Below are 25,347 nucleotides of genomic sequence, written 5' to 3'. Positions count from 1 at the left end.
AAGAGAGAATCTGGTCCTAAAGGGAACAAAATAAGGAAGTCAATTGAAAGATGAAAGTAGCCAAGTAAGAGAGGGAATATATTCTAATATTAATGAATGACCACAATATGTGTATTTATACCAAGAAGGGTCAAGGGAAATCCCAGGAGTAAATGGAGTGACTCAAAAGGAAGAGATGGGAGAGATGGCATGAGGGAATAAAGAAATTAAGCATTGTCTCTGCTATTTTGGGAGATAGCTTGCTGACTCTTGCTTTCCTTGGTGGGACAGCTAGTATAGTAGAACCCAATGAGCACTGATCTGGATAATTGGTAAAAGCACTTAATATGTAAGTAGATTTGAATGTCTCAGAAATGATTCCCATGACAGGTGGTAGTAGTAGCTCTAACATCTGGCTAGAAAATTTAATTTTAGAGTTCCAGATCTTGGAGGTGATTTATTTCCCAATAATGATTTAATGTGGCCATATTACTATATTGCACTAGGATTATATTACAATAGAATTACGGAAATTTATGATTGAAAAACTGTGAGAACAGAGTGCCCTAAGAGCCATCAAAGTGAACATCAAGAGTACTCAGTCAATCTAGATCAAACTTTGAGGAAAGTGTGAAAGTGACTGAGAGCTTGGTAAGGACTTGTGCTTTCAGAACTTTCTGGAGCTCACCTCAGTCATCAGTCATGGGGATGAGGGGAGACTAAATGGCATGTTATAGGTGCAAAATTATGATCATTTTAACAAAATCAATAATTTTGAAGAACTATCCATGCAGTATTTCATCTTTATGATCTCATGATTATTCCTTCTACACCAGCCTCCTACCCTAACTTCTTGACTTGAGTACAAAAACTCCCATTAGAAAGTAGAAAATAGAACTTAAATTCATAGCTCTCCTTATCCCTTCAGATCAGCTTCTTCCCTTCCTAACTTCCCAGTCTCTATCAGCACCACCAGTTCCCTAAGTTACTTAGACTCAAAAACCTAAGTCATGTGATAGAGTAGAAGGAACAATGTTCAGAATCAGAAGAGTTCCAAAGGTCCAACCACAGTTCCCACACTTATTAGATATATGATCATGAGAAAAACTGAACTTGCTTTTTCATCCTTAAAATAGAGATATAGGTACCTCTGGGGCTGCTATGAGAAAAGCACATATGTGAGTTAGTATCTCTGATTCCTTCTTTCCCCTTCATCCTCTGCATCTAACCAACAACTTCTGTGAATTCATCCTTCATGTGTCACCCAAATGTTTCTTTTCGTCAATACTGCCACCAACCCAGTCTAGGCCTTCAATATATGTCACTAGACTGCTGAAACGTTCTCCTATCCCTTACCCTCTCTCCAGTTCCTTCTCCTTCATATTCACTCCATGGGCTGTTCCACCCAGCTCCCCCTATGAGTGATCGTGAACAATCAGAAGAGACTATACTATGTAAAGTGCTTTGCAAATCTCAAAGTACCATATAAATGTCAGCTCTTTCATTAGTATTTGGTAGTATTACAAGTCATCTCCATTCTCTAAGCCCGCTTCTTCATTTGTGGAATAGGGATAATAATGCCTGCCCTGATTACTTCACAGAGCTGTTATGATGTTCCAGTGAGATAATAAAGGCAAAGGATACAGACTGGACCTGTGGTTTCCCTTTGAAGACTTTCTACAAATCCAAGCCTTGACCTTTTCTGCCACTTACTGTATTGGCAAAAGGTCATGTGTCAGATGTGGGATTCGAACCAAGGTCTTCCTCAGTCCTGAGGTCAGATCTATCCATTATGCATTAAGCCCTTCCTAATAAACCTAAAATATTTTGTAAACTTTAAAGGACTGTATGAATGTCAGTTGTCAGTGTAGTTGTTTTAATATTCTCAGGATTAATCTGTGAAAGCACAGAGACAAAACACTGAAAAACCAAAGAAACCTTCCCTTCTGGATCAGGTTGGGGGGTCTGGGAGCCTTGACCAATTGCTATCATCTTTAGTTCCTTGCTGCCCCCAGCCTCACAGCTGACAGACAAGCCTGGATTCGAGTTTGAGGAGCATTGTGCTGGTCCTTAACACAAACTTCACGACTCCACACCAGGGAGTTGGAGTTTACCCTGTCCAGAATCAGGATGTCTAGTGAAGCCAGGTTCAGAGGCACTGGAACATGATCAGAATGGGGACCAGGCTGCCCTCTGCCCACCCTGACCTCTCTGAGATTACCTTCGGGTCAGCCTCTACATTCTGAGGGTGCCTTCCTGTCAGGCTTCCTCTCAGCACAACCTTTGAGGGCACTTTCCAGTCAGCCTGCTCTTCTGATGGGACGAGCTCTAGTTTAAGGCCATGTCCTCTCCTTATCTCCGCCCCCTCGGGGGGACTCAGCCTTCCATCCTAAACCTGCCAGTCACAGTCCCAGAGAGGGATTAGAAACTGCTTTCTACCCCTACTTCTAATCACAGTCTGCCTGGTGGGTGGGTATGTGGGTGTGCAGAGAATTCAGTGAAGAAAAAACAGGTTGTAGATTTAGAGCTGAAAGGGACATCCAGGGCCATCTAGTCCAACATCTTTTTACAGATAAAAAAAAAACTGAGGTCCAAAAATTGAATGACTTTCCAAAGGTCATACAACAAGAGTCTCAAATAAGACTTGAACCCATGATTCTAAATCTAGCCCTCTCCACCAGACTATGCTAGACACGTCTAATTACACACACCTTCTACAAGTGCTACTAAGAGTCTCTGTGTATAGGTGATTTTCAATAAGATTGTAAGTTTCATAATGGCAGGGACTGTATCCTTCATTCAATGCTGCCATTTACAATGAAAACAGTGCTGGTCTTGGTGTGGCCAGCCTCCTCATTCTTCTGTAAAAAGTTAGAACCTATAATAAACCTACCTCACAGGGATGGTTGTGAGAAGCAAACAAGATAACATATATAAAAAGACCTTTGTAAACCTTAAAAGCCTGTATAAATGTCAGCTTTTATTAATCTCAGGTCTACCACTTCCTAGCTGTGTGATCTTGTGTAATAACAACCATTCACATTTATATCACATTTTAGGGTTTACAAAGCCCTTTCCTTACAACAACCCAGTGAGGGCAAATCTCTTGACTCTTGACTCAATCAATCAATAAGTATTTATTTATTAAACACCTACTCTGGCCAAGTACTGTAGGGATACTAAAGCAAAAATGAAACACAACTTTTCCTCAAAGAAATTACACTCTATCAGAGACAACATATACATATATAAATGTGCACCAAATATATTCAAAATTAATATAGGAGAATGGAGGGGAAGCATTGGCAGCTTGAAGGGAGAAGAAACTTACAGATTCTAAAAAGGAATGTACTTGAGGTACATGGTGGACAGTCAATTATTAAATTATGACAATTCGCTAACAAGGATTTGTTAAACCATTATATGCTTGGAAAGGCAAAAACAGTTCTTGCCTTTGGAGACCTTACATTTCTAATGGAGGAGACAGTTACATAAGACTGAGGCACACACATACAACACACACACACACACACACACACACACACACACATTTTGTTGTTGTTGAGTAGTTTCAGTCTTTCTGATTTGCCATGATCCCATTTGGAGTTTCCTTGGCAAAGATACTGGAGTGGTTTGCCATTTCCTCTTCCAGCTCTTTTTACAGACGAGAAACTATGTTATAACTAAATAGTAATTGTTTCTCTTTTACCCAGGAACCCTGAGGGTCTTCCCCTCCCAGTTTAATTTTTCTTTTTTTTTATTAAAAGGTCCATGCCTTGAGTAACTTAAGTCTATTCATTCAATGGGTGTATCTCACTGAAAGTGAGAATATGATAAATATCAGGCCACTGGACCCAGATGGCTCAGTAGAAGAAGGTGAGGTTGGTGACCTTGCACAGCCCTCCCTCACTGAAATCAAAGTCAACTGCAAGTCATGTCATCATCTTGATGTCATGGTCCTCTTCTAGAATGAAGGACAAAAAATACAACAGATGAGGAACTAAGGCAAACAGGATTAAGTGACTTACCCAGAGTCATACAGCTACTAAGTGCCTGAGACTGAATTCAAACTCTGGAAGATAAGAGATGAGTCTTCCTGATTCTAAGCCGAGTGCTCCATCAATGGAATGGAACCTCTGAGAAGGAACCAGCAGCACTGGGGGAAGAGGGAGGGAGAGAAAAAAAGGCCTCCTGCAAAAAGTGGGGTTTTAGCTAAGACTAGAAAGTCAAAGAAAGTATGAGGTAGAGTTGAGAAAGGGGTGTGCTGGCAAAAAGTTTAATAACTCCTCCCCAAAAATATGTACATACTACACTCTTTCAAGTTTAATCTGCATTATTAACTTTGTCTTGGTCACTTATTTACTTAACATTTGGTCATTTCTGAAGCATAAATGCTCACACTGACAATTTAATAATTGAATCCTGAGTCAATCTGAGCAATCTCTTTCATTCCAGGCATGAGGAATACCTTGCACATACCCTGGGCAAGGTGCAAGTCAGGAGAAGGCATATCATGTGAGAACAGTAAATAGGCCAATGTAGCTTAATCATAGATGGGAGGCAACTGGAAAGGTAGGAAGATGGACAGGTTATGACGAACTTTGAATTTGACCCTGAAAGTAAAAGAGGTCCACTAGTAGGGAAATATCCTTCAACTAGAGAATGGGGAAACAATACTGATAAGGACCACAATGTAAAGTGAAAACCAAATGAGAAGATCCCTACAGTGTTTTGTAGCCAGAAATCCCAACTATTAATATCATCCATTACATACATCCTTTGTATGCCCCAGGCACCTCCACATACATACAATGGAGTGGAGTAATCATTTAAGAAATGTTTGCTATAAGAAGGTTTACCTTGCATGAGGGGTGGGGGTGGGGGGGAGGTTCAGAACTCAGATGCCAATAATAATTCCTATTTAGCTCATCCTGAGACCATCCACAAAGGATATGAAGAGACTCTGGGAAAGCAGAGGCATCTTTATTCACTGTAGGCCACATTGGAGGACCTAATTCATACTTTTCTTAGTTATACTTGATAAAGGTGAGATTCTCCAGTGACGAAAGCACTCTTCCTTCACCTGGTGGTCTACTAATTATCCCCAGTTATAATAATGAGAGGGGCTTCAGACATCCTCAGATGTGATGTGAACTCATTAAGCTGAACCAAGGAAGGTTTTTCCTCACTGATGTGTCCAGGCTTCAAACAGGGAAGAGGACTAAGAGTGTCTACAATTCAGAAGAGACACTGATGGGGTGCTTGGGTGCCTATGATTGGACCCCAATTCTAAAATCACATTTCTCTCTAAAAATCACATTTCTCCCTAGCCTCAAGAAACTATCCCAGGCAGTTTCTCTCCAGCCCAAGGACACAGTCTGCCCTAGCAAAACTTTTATCTCTTTTCCTGCTACAGTAGTCAGTTGTACCTATAGAACTTATTAGTCTGAACCAGCTGTGTACTGACTGAACAGGCTGTGCACTGGGTCATAATGACGTTTACTATTCACTGACCAATCATATGTATCCTAGACTTGGATATATGTATACTCTTTTGCATTTATCTTGCCTAACAAGACATTGATGAGAGCAGCCTGGTATTCCTGAGTCAGTCTTGACCACTAGTTGACTTAGTGACATTTCAGGACTAAAACCACACCTCCATGTAGCCCCACCTTGTGCTATTTCCCATGAATTCTAAGTAAAATACCTACACAGTAAATGCCAAAAGTGCATGTTCCTTTAAGAACCAACCATTCCCTAATCCCATCCTGAATCACCTAATTAGTATATTTGGCACATATTATACTACAGAATATCCTACATAAACTTTACCTGTACCCCTCTAAGGTTGCAGGTTCCCTAAGAACTTTTGGTTGCTAAAAAGCGTAATAAATCTTTACCTTGACCTCAACAATGCTGGAGTCTGGGAATTCTTCTCCAGATGGCCCACACAGGGAACTCCAGTCTTGGAGTTCCTGTACCACCCCACCCCCTCCAGCCCCATCAATATTACCTGTGAAGTGAATAGTGACTGAGAGTTTGATAGTGGCTTAGGCATGCAGAGGCACAAGAAGGGTTTTCCCTCCAAACAGGGGGCAACTCTGGGGTCCAGAGAGAGGGCCAGCCCCAGAGGGCTTAGGTACACAGCAATAGCAGGGGTATTTGGCCCAGAAAATTATACAGCACACAAAATGAGAGGAACATGCTGGGCCAATTGTGTTTCAAGCTGCAAGGATATAAAGCTGAGAGACAGATGAGCTGAACTAAATCATTCAATTAAACAACAAACATTTATTACCACTACGGATTAAATACAAAAACTAAACAGTCCCTACAGCTTGCATTCTACTGGCTGATAAGAGATGACTATTATTTGAACCAAGGACACATTTTAGTTTTAAGGGTCACGTCTACCTAACCTGACCAAAACCATATAAACTGGCCAGCTCCAGATACCTCCTATTAGCTTTCATGAAATCTACAGGGTAATGGACTCAGGTCTGACAATTAGAGGTTTCTCAGTACCACCCCTGCCTTCCTTAAGCTTTATGGGTCTTAAAAAGTAGCAGAAAATTACCTAATTAAAATGTGTACTTTTTTCTTTTTATCACAAAATTAACAATTTTGAGTTCATGGCTTTATTCCTTACTTCATTCATTCACTTGTTTTGGAGCTTAGATTGTGATTAAGTTTATAATAAAATACTTTAAAGAGCTTTCTTCATGATAAGTAATTTAAAAAATCTTTCTTCATAAGAACTATGGATTCCCAAAAGAATTATGACTCTTTAAATCAGGTGCTTTGGGGATAGAAAACACATACTCTGTTGGAATTTTACTTAAGTCTGTGAATCTCTCATCCTCTGTCTATAATCAGATCTGCCAGATGTGAACAACTATACTCCAGGCATCTGAACTGATTTTTAATATCATTATCCTAAGCATTCTAAATCACACATGTTCAAGTGCCATTTCAGTGGAGGCTTTGGAAAGGAATAAGATAAGAGAGGCTAAATACACAGGTCAGGAGAAAATAGAAAAAGTCATTTTTACAATTCTTAATCTTGGGAGTTGGGGAATTAAAAACCTCCAAGAGGATCGGGAAGACAATGGGACACTTGGTAGTAAGGCCTTGTAATGAGAACCCCAGAGTTCCCCATCCTCTCTCACAGGCAGGAAGAGTTCCATTTGTGGAAAGGAAAATTTGTTGAAAAAGGACACCAGAATGCATAGGACACAAAGAGGCTTGGAAAGACTCAACCTTAACCTGTCACTGAGCAACCTTTTAGCCAATGTCCTGAACCCCATCCTATCCCCTGATACCACCTATAGTATCCTTAGAGTTCTAGTAACCCAGAAATCTCTCCTGTACTAGGAAGAAAGGCAACATGCAGGTAAAAAGAAACAAAGAACATCAAATTAGAAGACCTATCTAGGTTCAAATCCAGGTTTTTCTGTGATCTTGGGCCTCTCAGTCTTTTTGAGTCTCAAATCTCTGAAATGGGGGTGATATTAAAATATCAATGTACACAAGGTATGCTTTTTACATCTTTGTAGCCTTAAAAAAAATGGGCAGCTAAGTGGTACATTGGATATAATGCCAGGCCTGGAGTCAGGAAGACTTATATTCCTGAGTTTAAATCTGGCATCAGACACAATCTGGGGGATCTCTGGGCAAGTCATTTAGCCCTTTTGCCTCAGTTTTCTCATCTATAAAAGAAGCAAGAGAAGGAACTTGCAAACCACTCCAGTAACTTTGCCTAGAAAAACCTCAAATGGGGTCACAAAGAGCCAGATATGACTGAAATGACTGAACAACAACAAAGGTAGGTTGGTGCTAGATTGTATAATATACTATGCAAATGTATGACATCATAATATAGTAACTATTGTTAGAGGTTATAATCCAGGAAGCATATGGCTTACATGAATAAGAAGGAAGTAAGATATTGTAGAGAAAATGATGGATTTCACATGAGAGGGTCAGAATTTGAATCCCAACTCTGTATCTTACTATTTCTGTGACCTTGGTCAAGTATTTAATGTCTCTGGGCCACAATTTTTTCATTCATAACGTGATGGGATCTGACACCATCATGACCCTTTGGGTTGCTTCCAATTCTAAATCTATGCTTCTATAATTCCTATGTCACATGAGGATAGCTGAAAGAATTTGGGATGTTTACATGGAGATGAGAAGATTTACATAAAAGCTATCTTCAAATATTTGAAGGAGTTTAAAATGAAGAGGAATTTACACTTGTTCTGATTGACCACCAGGGCAAAATAGGAAGGGAGATTTAGGCTCCGACATACAAAAGAAATACCTAACACTGACAGCTATAAAACAGTGGAACCATCTAGCTAAGTTGTGAGTTTCTTGATACTGGAGATACTAAAGAAGGGACTGGATGTCTATTTATCCATGACATTGTAGAGAGGATCCTTATCCATGTATGGGTTATGATCTCTCTGTTCACTTTCCAGCTTGGGATGCTGGGGAATGAGAGTGTTGGATACTGTTATAGATCTTGTGAGGAGAATAGATATCAATGAGGGATGTGTTTTCCAAAGACCTGTATGTGAGTAAAAAGGCAATGTAGCTGGGCCACCTCTTCACAAGCAACTGAGGGTCTCTGCTGAAAGGACAATCTCAAGTCTGAATCTTATTCCTTTAGCTTCCTAAAGTCACAACATTTTAGAACCTAACATCTGTAAATTCTGTGATTTGTAGGTACTTTGATATTTCCTCTATCCCAGTGAGGGGCTAGGGAGAATGGATAATGTATGCCCAGATAACATTTAAGCTAGAATATTGAGAACATTTAAAGGTAAAGATAAAGATGGGACTGGAGTCTTGAAGAGTCAGAGAAGTCAATCCAATTCAACAAGCATTTATTAGAGTAGAGCAGAGGTGATATCCATGGAGAGGGAAGTAAGATTTTGCCTTCATCTTGGAAAAGGAAGATGTTGTGAGGGACTGTCTGGCCTTTCTTTATATGCCCAGCACTTAGCACAGGGTATCACATATAGAAAGTGTTTAACAAATGTTTATTCACTGACTGACCCCCTGAACTATTGGAGAATTCTCAAGTCTCATCTTCCCCTTGGCTGAGATGTAGTAGACCAGATGGCTGTATAAAGTCTGGGTTCCCAAGAGGAACGGCAGGAATTCTTTTTTAGTTTTGGGCTACTTTAGGGAGTTCTTTAGCGTTAGGAATCCCAAGTGAAGAAACTCTCCTCACCCTATGCAAATCAGCAACTAGTCTTGGAGACTTGCCTTAGGCACTTAGAGGTTAAAGGATTTGCATATAACCAACATACCTCAGATGTGAGAATTAAACCCTGCTCTCCCAAAGTCAGGCTGATAGGAGGCATCTGGAGCTGTCCAGCTTATAAGGCTTTGATCAAGTTGGGAAGATGTGGCCCTTAAAACTAAAATGCATCCTTGAGTTAAATAATTGCCATCTTTTATCGACCAGTAGAATGTAAGCTGCAGGGACTGTTTAGTTTTTTATATTTATACCCCAAGTGGTAATAAATGTTTGTTGTTTAATTGAATGATTTAGTTTAGCTCATCTGTTTCTCAGCAGTGCATATAATCTATATATACCATAATGCCCTTAGCAGCAAGTAAAAAATGGAAAAAAACAAAACAACTTGTACCCTTCCATTCCCAATCTGATTTGCCAGAATGGAACTCTGGGAACTTGGTAATCCGTCATATAAGCTTTCACATTAGGTACTCTATATGATTTTGAAGAGTTACATAATCTGTTAGATTCTTGCTTTCCTCTTTTTCTTCTGTCATTGTCATAGGTATAGAAAGGACAGAAGAGTCAGGAATACATCATTTCGAATCTTGCAACAGACATATATTAGCTATGTGACCCGGGGAAGGTCACTTAACTTTTTTCAGTCTCAGTTTCCTCATGTGTAAAATGGGGATAATAAAGACACCAACCTCAAAGAATTTTTGTGAATATTAAATGAGATAATGTCCAAAATGCACTTTGCAAAACTTCAAGATCTATATAAACTTAAGCTACTTATATAGCTATTAATAATGATTTATATGACTATTGATATTGATACCTATATTAGCCATATGTCATGATTGTGAGTACATGCGTACCAATTAGGAATTGTTCTTAGTTCACTGGGAGATGCTGCAAATACTTTTCTACAGCTTTCCTGGGTAGTGACTATGAACCTAAAGAGTGCGGAAATCTTCCAAATTGTATTTGGGCCCTTCATGTCATGAGATTATCTCAAAATAAGAGGCACACATTTGGATAAACCAAGAGAATAAATTTGGCCACCTTAACGTCTACCAAGTCAGCCTGATGCAATGTCCTCTATGGGACAGCATCTATAAAGAGAAGCTTATTAGTAGGTTTAATACTGATCATGAGCAGGTTGATTAGTATGAAACGAATAAGGTTTGGGAGAGAAATAGTGCTTAGTATCCTCTGCAATGAAGAGAAAGAATAGCCCTCTCTTCTCTCTATCTATCCATCCATCCATCCATTCCTCCATCCATCCATCTATACACATACACAAGGGCACAGGAGCAGTAGATAGTAGGTGGTACAGTAGATAGAGTGTCAGGGATGGAATCAGAAAGACTCATCTTCCTGAGTTAAAATCTGGTCTCAGACACTTCCTAGCAGGGTGACCCTGGACAAGTCACTTAATCCTCTTTCCCTTGGCTTTCTCATCCATAAAATGAGCTAGAGAAGAAAATGACAAACCACTCCAGTATCCTTGCCAAGAAAACCCCGGTCACAAAGAGTAGGACATGACTGAAATGCTTGAAAAACAACAAATACATTCACAATATCCCAACCAGGAGACTTCCCCTACAGGTCACCAGAGGGTATCCCCCTTCCCCCTGTCAATAAAGCCATTCTTGACATTCTTGTTGTACTTTGAATGGAAGACTACTATAGAACACAATCTCCTCTTCTACCTCTTCTCTCTCTCAGCTTCAGTCTCATCATATATAATCACATAATATTAGAAAGTTGATCAAGTCTATATTCTATCTATAACCTCATTTTACAAAAAAGAAAACTGAGGCTTGGCCAAGGGAAGGATCTTGGCCAAGATCATACTAAGAGAGAAATTTACAGGACCAAGACTTAAACCAACTTTTTAAATTACCAGCCAAAGAATCTCTCTTTACAAGATGGTGCCTCAACTAATTTCCATATATCTCTTAAGGAAAACACAAATGGAAATGACTCCTATAGTCAATAGATGATGGCATCGATATGCAATTTTTTAATGTAAATGAATGTCATATTTGTTATGTTATCTGATCAAATGTGGTTCTTGTCAGTAGTATGATGGGACCCATCCACTTAAATTCCTCATCTATAAAATGGAACTTTTAAGATCCCTTCCAGTTCTGAATCTGTGAACCTATATTTCACCTGATTTCTCAGATTGAAGCCATTCAAGTGAACTAATTTTCTAGATGTAGTTTTCATCTTTTTATGTCATCTCCTATAGCTCTTATTCATATAATGCATTAAAGTTTGCAAAGTACTTTTCATACATTATCTTATTTGATCCTCACAACAACCCTGAGAGGTAAGAGCTATTGACTTCAACAGCAAATGACTCCAGATGTGTGTGTGTGTGTGCAGACACACACACACACACACACACACACACACACACACACACACCTACAACTCCTACCTACTCTTCCTCCTGAGCTTCAGTACCTTATTCCAACTGCCACGTGGACATTTGTCTGCATGTGGCCTTTCCCATTAGATCGTAAGCTCCTCAAGGGATTGTCTTTTGTCTCTGTTTATATCCCCATTACTAAGCCCAGTGCCTGGTTGGCCACCTTACTTCAGCTACTCATCACCTTTTTCTAGATTATTGCAAAAGCAGCTTAATCTTCCTGTTGTTCAAGTCCCTCTCCACTTTACTCCACACAGCTACCAATGTGATATTTCTAAAGCACACCTCTGGCCACATCACTCTCCTGTTCAATAAACTCCAGTGACTTCCTGTTATCTCTAGGATCAAATATAGATGCCTTTGTTTGGAATTTAAAGCCCTTCACAACCTAGCTCTAACCTATCTTTGTCATTGCTATTCAGTTGTTTCAGCTGTGTACAACTCTTTATGACCTCATTTGGGGTTTTCTTGGCAGGGATGCTGAAGAGGTTTGCCATTTCCTTCTCATCTTTCCTATTCATTTTACAGAGGCAAAGAGAGTTAAGTGACTTGTCCAGGATTACACAGCTAGTACATGTCTGAGGAAAAATTTGAACTCAAAATGAGCCTTCCTGACTCCAGGTCTGGCACTCTGACATTATGGAACCACCTAGCTCCCCCTAAAGTAATAATAGTTGACATTTGAATAGCATTATGTTCCAGGTACTATGTAAGTGCCTTACAATTGCTATCTCATTTGATTCTTACAACACTCAGGAAACTGAAACAAACAGGGTTAAGTGACTTGCTCAGGGTCACAGTAAGTGGCTGAGGCCCGATTATAACCAAGGAAGATGAATCTTTCTGACTGCAGGTGCAGAACTCTATCTACTGAGACACCTAGCTGCCCCCAGTCTTTATTCACAGTTTATCATATGTATTAATCTCCTTCATACAGCCAAATCAGTCTTATTATCCAGAGGAGTACTGGTGCCCACTTAAACAGGCTTGAAAGCACTTACACTTTGGCAGTCAGCAAACTCTACAAATCAGGGCTTGATTTACTGCTTTGTTGACCATCTAGACTTAAGAAAATAATGGAGAAAATAATAGCAGAGATTACACATAAAACAGTGTCATGTACATTTGTTTGAGGGGGAGAGCTGGTTATCAAATATTTGCCAGTACACAACTGGTCTTAACACTGTTCTCCACATCACATTCCATCTCCCATCTCCCAGGCTTTGCACAGGTTGTCCCTCATGCCCAGTGTAAGACAAATAACACTAGCACACAAGAAGGCTACTTACATAATTTCACTCTTGATCTGGTCAGACAGGAAGACATCTTCGAAGGGGTTAACAATTTTACTTTATTCTAGTCTATTCTTCTCACAAGAGAGTTGCTGATAACGGGAGCACCAACTCCTATACCATTCCCTAATGACCCTTCTTGCCCACAGGAAGGGGGGACAACTACCCTTACATCATGAGGTCAATCAAGACAGGCACAGCTTGTGTACTCACCTAAATCCCCTCAAGCCTTAATGGGGCTGGTTGAGTCAAACACAGACTCTCCCCAAGCCTTGATAGGGACTGATCAAGGCACACACAACATTCCAACTTGTGCATTCAACCCTAAGGGTTCCCCACTCACTGACCAGAGCTTTATAGGGTACAGACAAAAAAAGGCATTTTGCCATCAATAGCCTCACAAATTCACATTATCTCACCATCATATCCCACTGCGTAGTCACAGCGGATATTCACAATTTAAGCACAAATGTTTATATTACTTATCATTATGTAATGCTATGCAAGCATGGTGAAAATGTTTTGAACCATGAGCCTAGGAAATAGAGACTGTCATGGCCATGGATCCTGGGAAACTAAGCTCTAAAAAAGAATAACAAAAATTCACCTTACTTGCACCTAGTATGTCATCTCTCCATATGTCTGCCTCTTATAATCCCTAGTTATTTTGAAACTCAAACACCATCTCCTATGTCTTCTGTGCCCAGTTGTTAACACCTTCCCCACAAAATTTTCTGGTATTTATTTTGCATATTCTTATATGTGCCGCATCAGTAGGTACCAAGCAAATGCTTGTTGACTTGACTTTTTGTTGTTCTGTAATAGAGTGTAAGATTCAAGGTAGGGATTGTTTCACATGTGTTGATGTATTTGCAGGGCCTAGCACAGTGTCTGGGTCATAGTAAGCCCTTAATGTTTGTTTGATCATTAATATCCATTTTACAGATGAAGAAATCAAGGTTCAGAGAGTTTAGGTGACTTATCCAGGGTCACATAGAGCTAGTAATTGTCAGAGGCAGGATTTGGACTCAGATGTTTCTGACCCTAAGCTCAGCATTCCATGGAACACATATGCTGAAAGGCCTATTATGAGCTCAAGAATCTCGTTCACATTTTCATTGATTCATAGTGAAATCTCATCAACACACTTACCACCTAGGATTAAAAAATAAAAAGCATTCCAAGATGAATGTAAAGTCTACCCAAGGAAATTAGACTTATAGCTCAAATACTTCAGATTTAAATTACAATAGTTTATCCTGACAAAAGCCAAGGAACAGCTGTCACATACAATTATTTTTAGAGGTACTGCTAAGCCATTCATACATTATGAGCGGTTGCCAAGTAGTCAATAGTGAAGATTTTGGGGGTTTGGGGGTGGGTTGCATTTTATCATGACAAAGCATTTGAGCATTCACTGTTTCACATTTGGTTATTTTTAACCCATCTCTAGATGACTGACAGAAAGTCTATTGTTAGGTAAGTAGGTTGCATGGATAGTTTATTCATAATGCCAAGCAGATAAAAGCATGCCACTAGTCTGCATATTTGAAGGTTATACAATCATCAGGTGGGTTTATGCTATTGCCCTCAGATAGTCAATGTCATCTACCTATCCCAAACATAGGGCCTCTTTTCTTGCCCTTAATAGTCCATGAAGGGAGATACCCCATCCTCCCTAGCTACCTCACTTGATAAACTGACATCATCATGTTTTTTAACCCAATAAGGTTTCAGTATTCGAATGACTTACTGTCATTGGCCATGAGATCCTGGCTGGGGGATGGTGTCACAATACCCTTCCTATGACCAACAGTGCCAACACCATTGAATAGGCCAGGCACAGGCTTCACAGCTCACATACAGAGATATTCACAAGAGGGAAAGGACCTCCTGTTTTCATTAAAGTACAGGGAAAAGGCCTTGCTGGAAACACTTTCAGAGCCAGTGAAAAATGATCTTTTGAGAACATGGGCAAGGTTCAAGTTAAGCCCAAAGTGAATTTGTCTTCATATGTCCACTTTTTATTAAACTGCAGGAACAAGCACAAGGAACAACAGCCGAACGCTTACATCAACTTCAAAGAGTTCTCCAAAAAGTGCTCTGAAAAATGGAAGACAATCTCTAAGCATGAAAAGTCCAAGTATGAAGCCATTGCCAGACTAGACAAAGCACGCTACCAGAAAGAAATGAAAAATTATGTTCCCCCAGTGGGAATGAAGAAAAGGAAAAGACGGAAGAAGGATCCCAAAGCTCCCAAGAGACCACCCTCATCTTTTTTCCTCTTCAGTCGGGAACATTACACAAAGATCAAAAGTGAAAATCCACAGTGGTCTGTGGTGGAAGTGGCAAAGCTCCTCGGGGAGATGTGGTCCAAAAAGTCAGAGCAGGACAAGCAACCTTATGAAGAGAAGGCAGCTAGACTGAGAGCCAAGTACCACCAAGAACTCACAGCCTATCGGGTTAATCATGGCCAGGGAAGTTCAAGGAAGAAAGGACCAGGGACCTCTGGCCAGCATCAGAACAGAAAGAAATCCAAGTCAGACAAGAATGAAGGCTATGATGAATCTGATTCAGAAGGCGAGCTGGATTAGACAAGACAAAGAACATTGAATGATGAAAGAAAAATAAATGCCATCAAACTGTATACATCTCCTTTTGTCTGTGTTCTTTACATATTGTTGGTTTCCCATCAGTCTTCCTTAATTTAGTAACATTAAGTTTTTAGAAAAATTAGAGTTTGGAGGGCAGAAAAAGAGAGAGGGTCTAAGGGAGGGAAGTGGAAGGAAGAAAGTATTTGAAAGAAAAGTGTGTACTTTTTTTCACCAGAAACTTATTGTTTTAGAGGGAATTTGGAACTTAAAAAGTATATCCCATAAAGATGGTATGTCTGATCTTAAAGCAAGACTGGGTTTTCTTTTGTTTCTCTTATTTCTCCTTTTGAAAATATTTTGAAGATATCGGTAATGAAATCCCAAGATGACCTACCTGTTCACCCAAACCACATATAATTCTGGGAAAAGGAGGTCTGATCAGGATCCAGTGTGTATCTCCAATACTCAGTGCTTCACTCTATAATGCCTAGTACGAATTTTTTTGTGTGACGTGTTTTCAAACACATCCCATTGTGGAAAACTTTCTACTCACACTCACCTTAACATTGGTTTTGGATTGGAGATGATTTCAAAATGAGCCTTTTTGGGGAGATTCTAATTACTACACTACAAGCGCTGGGCAGGACAAAAGCAGAGTGATTCAATAAGTAGGAAACTGGCCAATTACATAGGGTCATCCTATTTAGATTTTCTTTTTTTAAAAAATGGTTTATCTTCTATTTGACCCATATTTATGCACTTCAGTATTATGCAATCCACAACATTTTGTTTTATTTCCTGCCTGTCATGTTTCCCCTCACTTTAAATGTCCCTTAATTCTCTTTATATCCAGTCTAATTACTTTTTCCTCCAAGGCATAGCTCAAAATCCCCCTCCCCCACTAACTTTGCCTGGGGGACAAACTTGAGAAGAGGGACAATAGTTAAAAATGTAAAAAATGAGAGATTTGACTAAGTTAATAACTGATCTAGCATTCTAGTGTTAGGTGGAAGAGACCATGAACTCTATCACTGTGGGAAGGGATGAGAGGAGAGGTGAAACTTTACCTGTCTTATAAAGGGGCTGAACTTGATGATTCCTCTCTTGAGATACTTTGAGATACTTTTCCAGCTCCCTTGAACATTCTATGATATCCTGTTCAGTTAAATTCCAAGTATATCACTTGATCTTTTCAACTAGACTATGTAATAATGGTCCTTGAGGAGAGGGGGCATTTTTATGCTTTTATTCCTACTTGCCCATAATATGGTAAAGATATAGTAAATGATTGTGGAAATAAATTTTAATTATCACTTAGGCTTGTATTTCAGAGGCCTAAATAGGTCATGAGACCATGGCACTAGATATACTTTTATGATGGAAGCTGTACTGTATTGGAAAAAAAACTTGTTTGAATACTCAAGTGATTAATGGTGAAGGTGTAGGTACACAGTTAAAACAACGATGACTATTCTCTAGAGATTCTTAGGGAAATGGAAACTTCATTAGCATTTGGGCTGTTCCACATTATTTTAACAGAGCAATACTGAAGTGTCATATCAGTGTACCAGTGGTTTCTGGTGATTGTCCATTTTAAGAAAATACAGAATCATGGAAAGTGAGATTTAGACCAAGACTAATGAAAAGAATAGACTTCCATCTACGGTACAGTAAGTAGGGTATCAAACTCACTCTGCCAGTTTTATCACTCAGTTTCCCAACCCCTCACACCCCAAAAACCATCAAAATTATATAAAGAATCATGTGAAAATGAGATAGACTCATTAGTTGGCAAGTCAAGAAATCTGGAATCTGAGTTTGAGTCCTATCTTCTGATTCTTTTATAAGACCTAGACTTTAGCCAGGTCTCTAGGCTACTAAGCAAGGTGGGGTTCACCCTTGACAAGCTCTCCATGCTGATCTGAAGAAATCTCAGCTTTTCTCCTTATTTGTACCATAATAACTCCTTACTTCAAGGTTTACAACACTGCTTTATGAGGTCATAGGACTTCTGGACTATTTCAGCACCACTTTATTAAAAAAAACTCCCTTCTTCAATGCCCCTGGGCTTCCTCTCCATCATTTCATGACACTTAGGAGGACACTGGAGAATAGACTAGAAATGTAGTCAGGTTAAGTATGATGACACTGTCTCTTTGGCTTGCGTGTCCTCCTGTTTGGGATTTGTTCTGACATAACATAGCCATTAAAATGAAGACGGTCTCTTTCTTCAAAGCGGAAACTCATTAAACTGATTAAGGAGCTATTTTGTGTACTAGAAAGCTGAGTTTCTCTTTGTTTAGAGAGCTTCTCTTGGCAAAGAACCAGTCCAAGGTTGGTTGGTTGTAGTGGGGCAGGGAGGAAGGGGAAAGGCTGTATCTCAAATGAAAAAAAAATTCAATTTGAAGAAGGATGGTTCTAAATTTGGGGATGAGTGGAGTGAAAGAAAAGACGACAGGTTTACTCCTTAAGCTGAACTGGAAGGAGGTACTATATCTCCCCCTAAATAGTAAAAAAAAGATGCTTTTGAAGAACCTTGTATTTAATGAACTCATAACAATCACAGGGAGAGCAGTTTATGGTTACAAAGGGCCTTATCATCTGTTCCCCACAACAACTCAGTTAAGGGGTAAAGTTAAAAGTTAAATCCTCATTTTATGGATGAGGAAAACTAAGACTTGGTGAAGTAGAGTATTTTGTTGCATCAATGGGTTTGAACTGGGAGACTTATACTGACTTTGTGAGGTGGCCCCAGAGGGCAATTAGAAGCAATAGGCAATCTGTAGATTGCAGAAGGTTTTGGTTTTTTGTTTGTTTTGTGCTTGTTTTTCTTTTTTGCTTGTTTGTTTTTTGTTTTAAAGGCTCAAAGAGGATCATAAAATTGGAAAGGGACCTTAGAAGGTCATCTGGTTCAACCTCATTTTACAGATGAGGAAACTGAGTCAGCTTGTTTACATACTTATAAGATGGGTAATACTAACTAGAAATTTGAACTAAAGTCTGTAAAGTCTTCTGATTTCAAATTCTTGAAATATTCTTTCCACCTCACCACCATGTGGGGGAAAATGTTCTTAATATATAATGGAATTTAATTTAAAAATAAAAATAATGCTTACATTTATAAAATAAAAGGCACTTTCCTCATATTCTCTTAGAGGAATCAGCAAAGGTGAATTTACTCCTCCCCCCCATAAAAGGTCTGTAAGTGTTTTGTTATATCATATATGTTCATGTCGGGGGCTGTTTAAGCCCTGTTTCAGGCTGAACCGTCTCTTGTCTTTGTATCTATAAAATTGGCCAGACAAGATAGTACTTCTAGCATTGTTGTCCATTCCTGTCCACTCTTGGTGATCCCATTCAGAGTTTTCCTGGCAAGATACTGGAGTGGTTGTCATTTCCTTCTCCAGTTCACACAGTTCTAGTTAAGTGTCTGAGGAAGGATTTGAAATCGGGAAGACTTACCTTTCTGAGTCCAAGATGGGCACTCTGAACTATGGTGCCAGCCCACTGCCCATTCCTCTAGCATAATGCCTGCTTTAATATGTTTAATAAAATGCTTGTTGATTGATTCAAATTCCAGTCTTGCTATTTTAGCAAACCATTTCCCCCATTTACTTGGGCACTCAGATTTTTCATCTGTGTAAAATGATGGGTCTAAATGAACTGAGTGATATGTACATTTTCTTCTAGGTCTAAATCCTATTAACCTAAGTATAAATTGCAACTGATTTTATGTATGGAAAAAATGAGCCTTTCCACTAGGAAAATTATGGCCTCTATGACCACAGAAACACTCCAAAAATATTTAAATTACTTGAATATTAGGAGTAAATGAGAATGATCAGATGATTCCATTTTCACTGTGCTTTCACAACAAAATCTACAATCCAAGATGAAGGAAGGCAGGCGCTTCTTTCCTTGAGAAAGGGGCCAACAAAAGAAATATGACCAATTGGGGACTGGCAAGTGGCTAAAACAATTACACAGCATATGAAAATGAAATAGAACTATTCTGTAAGAAATTATAAATATGATGAATACAAAGCAGCATGAAAAGATCTACATCAATAGCATGCTGATTGGAGGGTGATAAGAAGAGCCAGTAAAATCATATCCAAAGATTAAATCTACAACAATGAAAATGAAAACAAGAAGAGACTGGGAGAGAGGCAAGCAAATGTAAAACTGAAAGAATAACAATAAAATTTTATTTTTTAAGCGCGGGTGGGATGTGTGTGACATGGCATTACAAGGAAAGGCAGTTTAAAGGAAAAGCTTGTTTAACGCCATTTTGATTCATACTCTTCTCTGGAATTGATGCTAATGGTTCCTGTCTTGTACATTATGGCCTTTTATCTCTACTAATTACGGTGCTGGAGCTTTTTCCTCTCAGAGAGACAATGAGTACTGGAAAAAAGATTGGGAGCCAGAATATTCAGATTCTTCTTGTCCCAGTTTTGTTACAAACATTAAATAACTCCCTTACATCACAAGAAAAAAAAGCCAATAACAGCAACGTAATTTCTATACCAATTTACTTAGATACAAATTTGACAAAGCTCTTTTCTTTCAACTACCATTGTAAAGTCACATAAATAGTCCCCATTTACTTGTTAGGTATATTGGCTCAGAATAGTTGAGAGACTGTGATAGTGGGTCTGACCCACAGCTATATTTGACTGTCAGAACCAAGACTCTGAACCCAACTTACAGATTCATAGATTATATATTAGAAAAGAATAATAAAGATTCATATGGTCCAATCCCTCTATTTTACAGATGGAGGAAACTGAGACCCAAAGAGAAAGTGACTTTTCTACACACAAGTATACATGTTGAGCTTAGAGTTTAAAATCTTGTCTGGTTTTCCAACAAAGAGACAGAAATAACTGAACGATGTTCCATACTGAACTCCTCTCTCTCCCAATTTTCCTCTACCCCTGTGAGCCCACCTTTTACCTTTTGGACCTTATTTCTCTTTTCATTCTATACAGGTTAGAGCAGATGAGAACAAGCAGGAATGGGAACCCCATTCACTTCCTGGCATAAGAAGAGAAATAGGGAAGACTGAGAAGGTCTTAAGGAAGAAAAGCCCTCAGGCAAAAAGAGTGGCATCTTTACAGGTTTATTTACTAACCCTGCTGTAGGGCAGATAGACTCCAAATGCTGGGATTCTCTTCACTATATTCTCATTCCCCCCTCACTTGCTGGCTACAGGCAGACCATCCTTTTTTACCCTCAGTATCACCCCAGAGATGATTTATTTTTTCATTTTATTATTTATTTATTGTTTTATTAAAAAATAAAACGAAACAAAACTGGTCCTTCTCTAATAGTACTCCCCATTATGCAAACTTGTTTCCTCAACTGCCCCACAGAATTCTCTTTCTTGCCTTAGGATAGGATATTTCATCATGTGGTATTCCTCTCACTTGGAATGCTGTATTCTTCTCCAGTCAAAATATATCCTCCCCAAAACACACCCTCCATGATTCCTGCTCTGCTCTGAAGTCCTAGCACTTACTTTTAGATTACAACTACTTACTCTTATTAATTACTTACTCTTATTAAAATCCTCCTTCCAGCAAACAGAAATAAGATCCCCTATATATAGCAGACTATTCAGAGTAGCACTTTGTGTATGTGTGTGTGTAAAGAAATGGAAACAGTGGGAGTGTTACCCATTAACACGGAAACCATTGCTAAATAAATAAATTGTAATATATATACATATATATACATACAAAATATGAGTAATTTGGTGAAACATGGGAAAGTTTATATGAACTGATGCAGAGTGGTGTAAACAGAGAGTGGGGAAATATATATTCAATGACTATAATTATATACGAGGGGGAAAACAAGTGAAATTGATTGTTATGGGTTGTACTTAATGAATAACTTGGCCCCGGAGGGAAGAAATGAAGAAATGTGTCTGGCTTTCTTCTTTCAGTGCAGAAGTGAAGGAATATGTATTTGGAATGTGGCATCTGTTGTCAGACTCTGTCAATGTGTCACTTGGCTATCAGGAACTGTAAGTGACAGTGGCTTTAAAAAACTAGCTCTCTCTCTCTCTCTCTCTCTCTCTCTCTCTCTCCCTCCCTCCCTCCCTCCCTCCCTCCTTCCCTCCCTCCCCCCACCACAAGGAGAGGATGGTGGAAGTGAAGAATATATATCATGAAAAAATCTAAGGGTGCAGAACTAGATAAGCTCTGACATTCTATGACTCTCAGAAGCACCATTATTCATTCAAGTTTCCCTGTGTACCAATCACTCTTCCAACCCATATCACAAACGCTTAGGACAAGGACTTGTTTTTCATCTTTTCATGTATATCTCTCCCCAGTGTCTTGTCTTGCTTAATTCTTTCCATATAGCAGGTGTGCTTATTAATGATTCTTGTGGAAATAATTGAATATCTTCTGTTCCATGCCTTCTAGGAAGGATATGGGTGTATACATATATATATATATATATATATATATGCAGAGGGTATTTGTTAAAGACTTGGTAGAATGCATGAATGAATGAACATTTGAATCATTGATTAGTGATGAGGATGTTGGCATCGTATCAATACTTGACATGAAATTCACACTGCCTTGGCCAAAATGAGTTTCGTGATGATTTGGGTCAGTTTCCAAATATTATTTTAACAGAATCATACGGAAAGAATATATCATAATATATTGGCTTTTAATGATTGTCCCTTCAAGAAAATAAAAGGGTCTAGGGAGTAATTAAGAAACCCAGACTGAGGAAAGGAAGAAAAAACACCCAGTAACACTTATACCTAATGATTTGCCTCCACTGCAGAATATCATTCTGACTTTTCTGCCAGGTTTTTAGAAAAAAGTTCCTCTCTGCCCAATAATTACAACTATTCAGTATGGGGTAGTAGGTAAGGTGCTGAGTTGGAATCAGGAAGACTTGGGTTTGAGGCCCACCTCTGATAATACAATGTGACCTTGGGTACCTAACCTTCCTGGAGGCAGCATCTTAGATCTCATCTACTAGGTTCCAATCTGTGTGGAGGAGGTCTGACCTCATCTATGCTGACAGACAGACAAACAGACAGACAGACAGACAGACAGACAGACAGATAGATAGATAGATAGACAGACAGATAGATAGATAGATTCCCATACCTGGAATGATCTCCCTCCTTGTCTCTGCCTATGGAGGTCACTCCATAGCTTCCTTTAAATCCTTACTAAAATCTCTTCCTTTACTGGAAGCCTTTTAATTCTAGTGTCTTTCCTCTGTTAATTACTTCGTATTCATCCTGTAGATAGCCCCTGAACTGTATATGTTTGTTTGCATAGGTCTCTCCATCATATTGTAAGCTCCTTGAGGGCAGGAACTGTCTTTTGACTCTTTACTTATGTTGGACTAGATGCCTCCTTTTTTGTTGGAGTTCTGGTACTGGAACCAAGGCAAGACAGTTTGAAAGGATAATAGACTGTTTACTGAAAACAAAACAAACTTGTGTACATCTGATCACTATACATTATCCTATTAAAACAAATTCCCAAAATGTTATTGGAAAACTCAGCAGAGGCTGTCAGTTTCGACTCTTTGTCTTACTGAGTTGCCTCCACTGCTTACCAGAAATGTATTCCAGTGCTTAGCATAGTACCTGACACTTAGTATAGGGGCTTAATAAATGCTTTTTGATTGATTGATTGATGGACAGTAGAAAGATAGGTAGAATAGATAGGTAGAGCAGTTTTAAGTGCAAAAGTACTGGGGATAAAAGGGAAATAAGCAAAGAAATTCTATCTCTCCAAGGGCAATCCAGAAAAGGAAGCTGGAAAGGAGGGCTGAGAGTGGCGAGTGGAAGGGCATAGGTCACCCCTTCCTGTATTTGCCCAATAATAACTACTCAAGTTATATGTAAAGTATTGCATAATTGCTTTATGAGGTCATGGGATGGCAGGGTGTCAAAAGCCTTGTTTGTGGACACTTTCAGTACCGCTTCTTTGATCACTGACGGGCTTCCTCTTGGATCATTTAGTGTCACCAATAAGAGATTTCTTATTTCCAAACTCAATTAACCCAGCTCTGGGGGCAGCTCAGTAAGATGAAGAGTCAGGTGAGAAATTGACAACCTCTGCTGGGCTTTCCAAAAGTGTGTTTGGGATTTGCTTTAATAAGATAATGTGTAGCTATTAAGATGTAGTGATCAGATGTGTGTGTGTGTGTGTGTGTGTGTGTGTGTGTGTGTGTTCCCAGCAACCAGCCCACTGCCCTTTCAAACTGTCTTGCCAGACTCCAATAGCAGAGATCCAATCCAATCTCTTTCCTTGGGCAGGAGGTGAGCAGTCAGAGAGTGTGGTAGGGGTTAAAACATCCAAGGAGGCCCCAGAGTCTTGGGCTCCGTTACTGTCATAACGTATAGTACAAAGCAGAGAAATAGGAAATGTTACCACCTTGCCAGCCTCATAAACTGTGCTGTCTATCTTATAGCTAGACTTAAACTAGGATTAGAATTGAAACTTTTACTCTGTAAAACTAAATGCATTTCTTTCTACTCTTCTTAGTTTGGGGGAAGTGACAACTTCCTCCTTTGGTTTTTTTTAGTAAAAATTCCTTCAGAAAAACTAGCATTATGACCCATGAAGTAATTATAATCTGTTTATATTTCTATACAACTTGGTGATTACAAAGGGGTTTAATAAAATCCCACCTAATTCTTCCTCTTTCTTTTTTTTTGTCTTTGTTATTCCCATTGCATAGTAAGTACCTCGCACTTAAAACTTATTGAATGATTCAAGTGAACAGAATTCTTACAACCTACCTGGTAACCTAGGTAATATGTATTATCGTCCTCATTTAAGAGAAGGAGGAAAACTGAGGAACAGTGTGGTATGTAATGGGGAGGTTTCAGAATTTGTCATCAGGAGACATTCAAGATTAGATTTATGCTTGGCCCCAGAACACAGATCTAGAATCAATGGGTAGAAGGTACAGAGGGACAAACAGAGGCTAGAAAAATTAAGAACGATCTCAAAATAGAATGGGCAGCAGTTTTATAGGGAAATAGAGGTGTTCAGTCAAAGGCTAGATGATAACTATTTGTGTGCATATTATGGGGGATATTCTTGTTCAGGTCCAGATTGGACAGGATCTCGGAGGGTCTTTGAATGCTGAGGTTTCTATTTTGTGATTCTGGCCAAGATTAAATCCCACCTCAACATTTTTTGTAAGTGATTTAAAACAAGTCACTTCACCCCTCCCAGTCTCAGTTTCTCCAAATGTGAAATGAATCGTAGTATTAAATGAATCTACAAAGTTCTTTCCATTTCTGACAGTCTATAAATTTATATCCTGCGTATGAGGTCTAGTTCTGACAGTGACAGTACTGAACATGAGCATACTATCTGCCAGGTACTGTGCTAAATCAGGAAGGAGACAAAGAAAGGTAGAAACTTGTCCTCAAGGTGCTTACATTTTAAAAAATGTAATAAGCATGAAAATAAACTAAAGCATATACAAGGCATATACTGAGTAAAGTGAAAGGTAATCTTAGAGGGGAAAGCATTGTGAGGGGTGGGGGGTAGAAGAGTGGGGGGAAACACCAGGAAAGACTTCCTTCAGAAGGTGAAATTTGAAGTGAGCACTGAAGGAATTCCAGGGAAAGTTAAGAGATGAAGGATGAGGGGCTAGAGTTTTCCAACCAGAGCACAACAAGGAAGAGGGGAGACGGAGGTTGTGTTCAAGGAGTAAAAAGTGGGCCAAGACGGAGCATAGAGTGTGGGAAGGGGAGTAGGTGTGTAT

At 39.2% G+C, this 25,347-nt stretch overlaps 2 protein-coding genes across 3 annotated transcripts in view; one reads left to right on the top strand and one right to left on the bottom strand.

Annotated features, from left to right (window-relative positions):
• The window catches only part of CSMD2 (CUB and Sushi multiple domains 2), a 1,007,626-nt gene that overhangs the window by 470,271 nt on the left and 512,008 nt on the right, over positions 1-25,347 (bottom strand). The window lies entirely within an intron of this gene.
• On the top strand, positions 14,716-15,620 carry HMGB4 (high mobility group box 4). The gene has a single exon (XM_072610104.1). It carries the CDS (start codon positions 14,944-14,946, stop codon positions 15,565-15,567), a length of 624 nt encoding a protein of 207 aa, XP_072466205.1. The 5' UTR covers positions 14,716-14,943; the 3' UTR covers positions 15,568-15,620.

Source organism: Notamacropus eugenii, chromosome 5 (genome assembly GCF_028372415.1).
Source record: "Notamacropus eugenii isolate mMacEug1 chromosome 5, mMacEug1.pri_v2, whole genome shotgun sequence".
NCBI lineage: Eukaryota > Metazoa > Chordata > Mammalia > Diprotodontia > Macropodidae > Notamacropus > Notamacropus eugenii.
This window is presented reverse-complemented; position numbering and strand designations above follow the sequence as displayed.